Consider the following 1,676-nt stretch of genomic DNA (forward strand, 5'->3'; position numbering starts at 1 on the left):
GACACGTTCAGACACGTTCAGACACGTTCAGACACGTTCAGACACGTTAAACGGATAAACGGATTAAGTATTCTTCGCGAGAATGCCGGATGGCTGGACCAATGTCGGTAGGTGTCTGTGTTTTATACGATACGATATGTATAAACACCTATATACAAATTGCATTATAGAATACTTTTTTGATCGGTCCTGAACGGATACGTTCCAGGTCTGTGCGGATAGTATAAATCGACCTTTACTCGATTCTACCAGCAGTTGTATTCAAGAGCTTTGTGGAAGCTCATAAATAATTAAGAGTCCTGACATCGTTTTCCTGAATTCCTCAAACATCACTCACCATCCATAGTCATGTTATCTCCTAGCTTCATTTCGATGTTCCCGTTGTAAATGGTCCCTAATTGTAGCAGAAACAGACATTATCTCATCCTGAAGCTCAGCCTCTCCATGGATCGCTCGAGCATCGATTACCCTATCCGTTTTGGGTGACACACCTCCGAATCGCGTCCAATCCTGGTGTCCAATCACCAGGTCGTCTTCGACGTCTAAACGGTCACCACCTTGGCTCATCGAGCTTTCTTCCAGCTCGTTAGACGATGATCTGGCGCGTTCACGATCGGGGATCTGCCCCAGGCCATGATTAACGTCGTTCCGCGACTTGCGAATCGAATTATCAAACGTTGAAACGTTCGTTTCGATCAAAGACGATCAGACCAGGCAATGAATGGCGATTCCCTTCGATTGGCTCGAACCGTGACATCTTTGAGGTCTGCGCAGTCATCCTACCGAGAAATTGTTGGAGTATCGCTGGTTCGATTTTCTCCTATTGGCCTGGCCGATTTACTCTCGACCCGATGAATCCTCCAAGGAGTTTCCTCTGGCGAACCTGTGGACCAAGAACGAGAGCTGTGTTAGTATTTCAGCTTGGGGCTTCAAGTGACTCGCGAATTGAACGCCTCTATTGATTGATACTTATGGGATTTGGGACTGGGATCCTCCAGGGAAGTGTCTGATGAGTTTGATAAAGTAGATGCACTCGTGTTTGCGAGGAGAGGAGGAGAGAAGGATTTATTTTATAGAGATGAACGCGTATGTGTGTTAGAATTTGTGTTAAAAGCTCTCCAAGGATATAATATTTAATAAACAGACCGCGGATCTTTATGCATTTATAGGAAATTTGAACGTGCGAGAATATAAAAAAGATTGAAAGTGAAATTCACGTTATAATATGTGCAGAATAAAATAAATTCCTATTTAGATTTTATTTTGTATAAAGATCCGCAGTCTACTAATAAACAATTATTATACGACAATATATTATAGGCTCTTCTTACTAGGACAACAAATTACAATTCCTACAGATAATCGATACTGCTATCATTTGATTCATCCTAAAAAGATATTTCTAAACCTGAAGAACAGTAAATAACACTGCTAACAGAAGTCTGAAGCCTCCTTCGGACGTGCCAGTAGCGATTGCAGGCGTAAACAATGAACTGGGGAAGTTAAACAAGGGATGTGTTGATCTTAAGTGAGCAGAGAGCCTCGACTCGGGGATCAGTGCACCGTACATTCGCTAGCTCAAGACTCTCGAGTCTTTGGAGACTCCGCGACCCAAGTTCGAAGAATTACTCAAAAATCAGAGATGAATCCTTAAGAAAAACGACACCAAGATTTTT

The 1,676-nt window shown here is 42.6% G+C and overlaps 1 protein-coding gene across 1 annotated transcript in view; it reads right to left on the reverse strand.

The window, feature by feature from the left end:
- LOC128880098 (uncharacterized) overlaps window positions 1–1,676 on the reverse strand; it is a 61,160-nt gene that overhangs the window by 44,264 nt on the left and 15,220 nt on the right. The window contains exon 2 of the mRNA XM_054129804.1: window positions 338–883. Within this exon, the coding sequence (XP_053985779.1) occupies window positions 338–368 (31 nt within the window). The 5' untranslated portion in view covers window positions 369–883. The remainder of the gene's footprint in view (window positions 1–337; window positions 884–1,676) is intronic.

The sequence above is a fragment of the Hylaeus volcanicus genome, chromosome 7, assembly GCF_026283585.1.
Source record: "Hylaeus volcanicus isolate JK05 chromosome 7, UHH_iyHylVolc1.0_haploid, whole genome shotgun sequence".
Classification (NCBI taxonomy): Eukaryota; Metazoa; Arthropoda; class Insecta; order Hymenoptera; family Colletidae; genus Hylaeus; species Hylaeus volcanicus.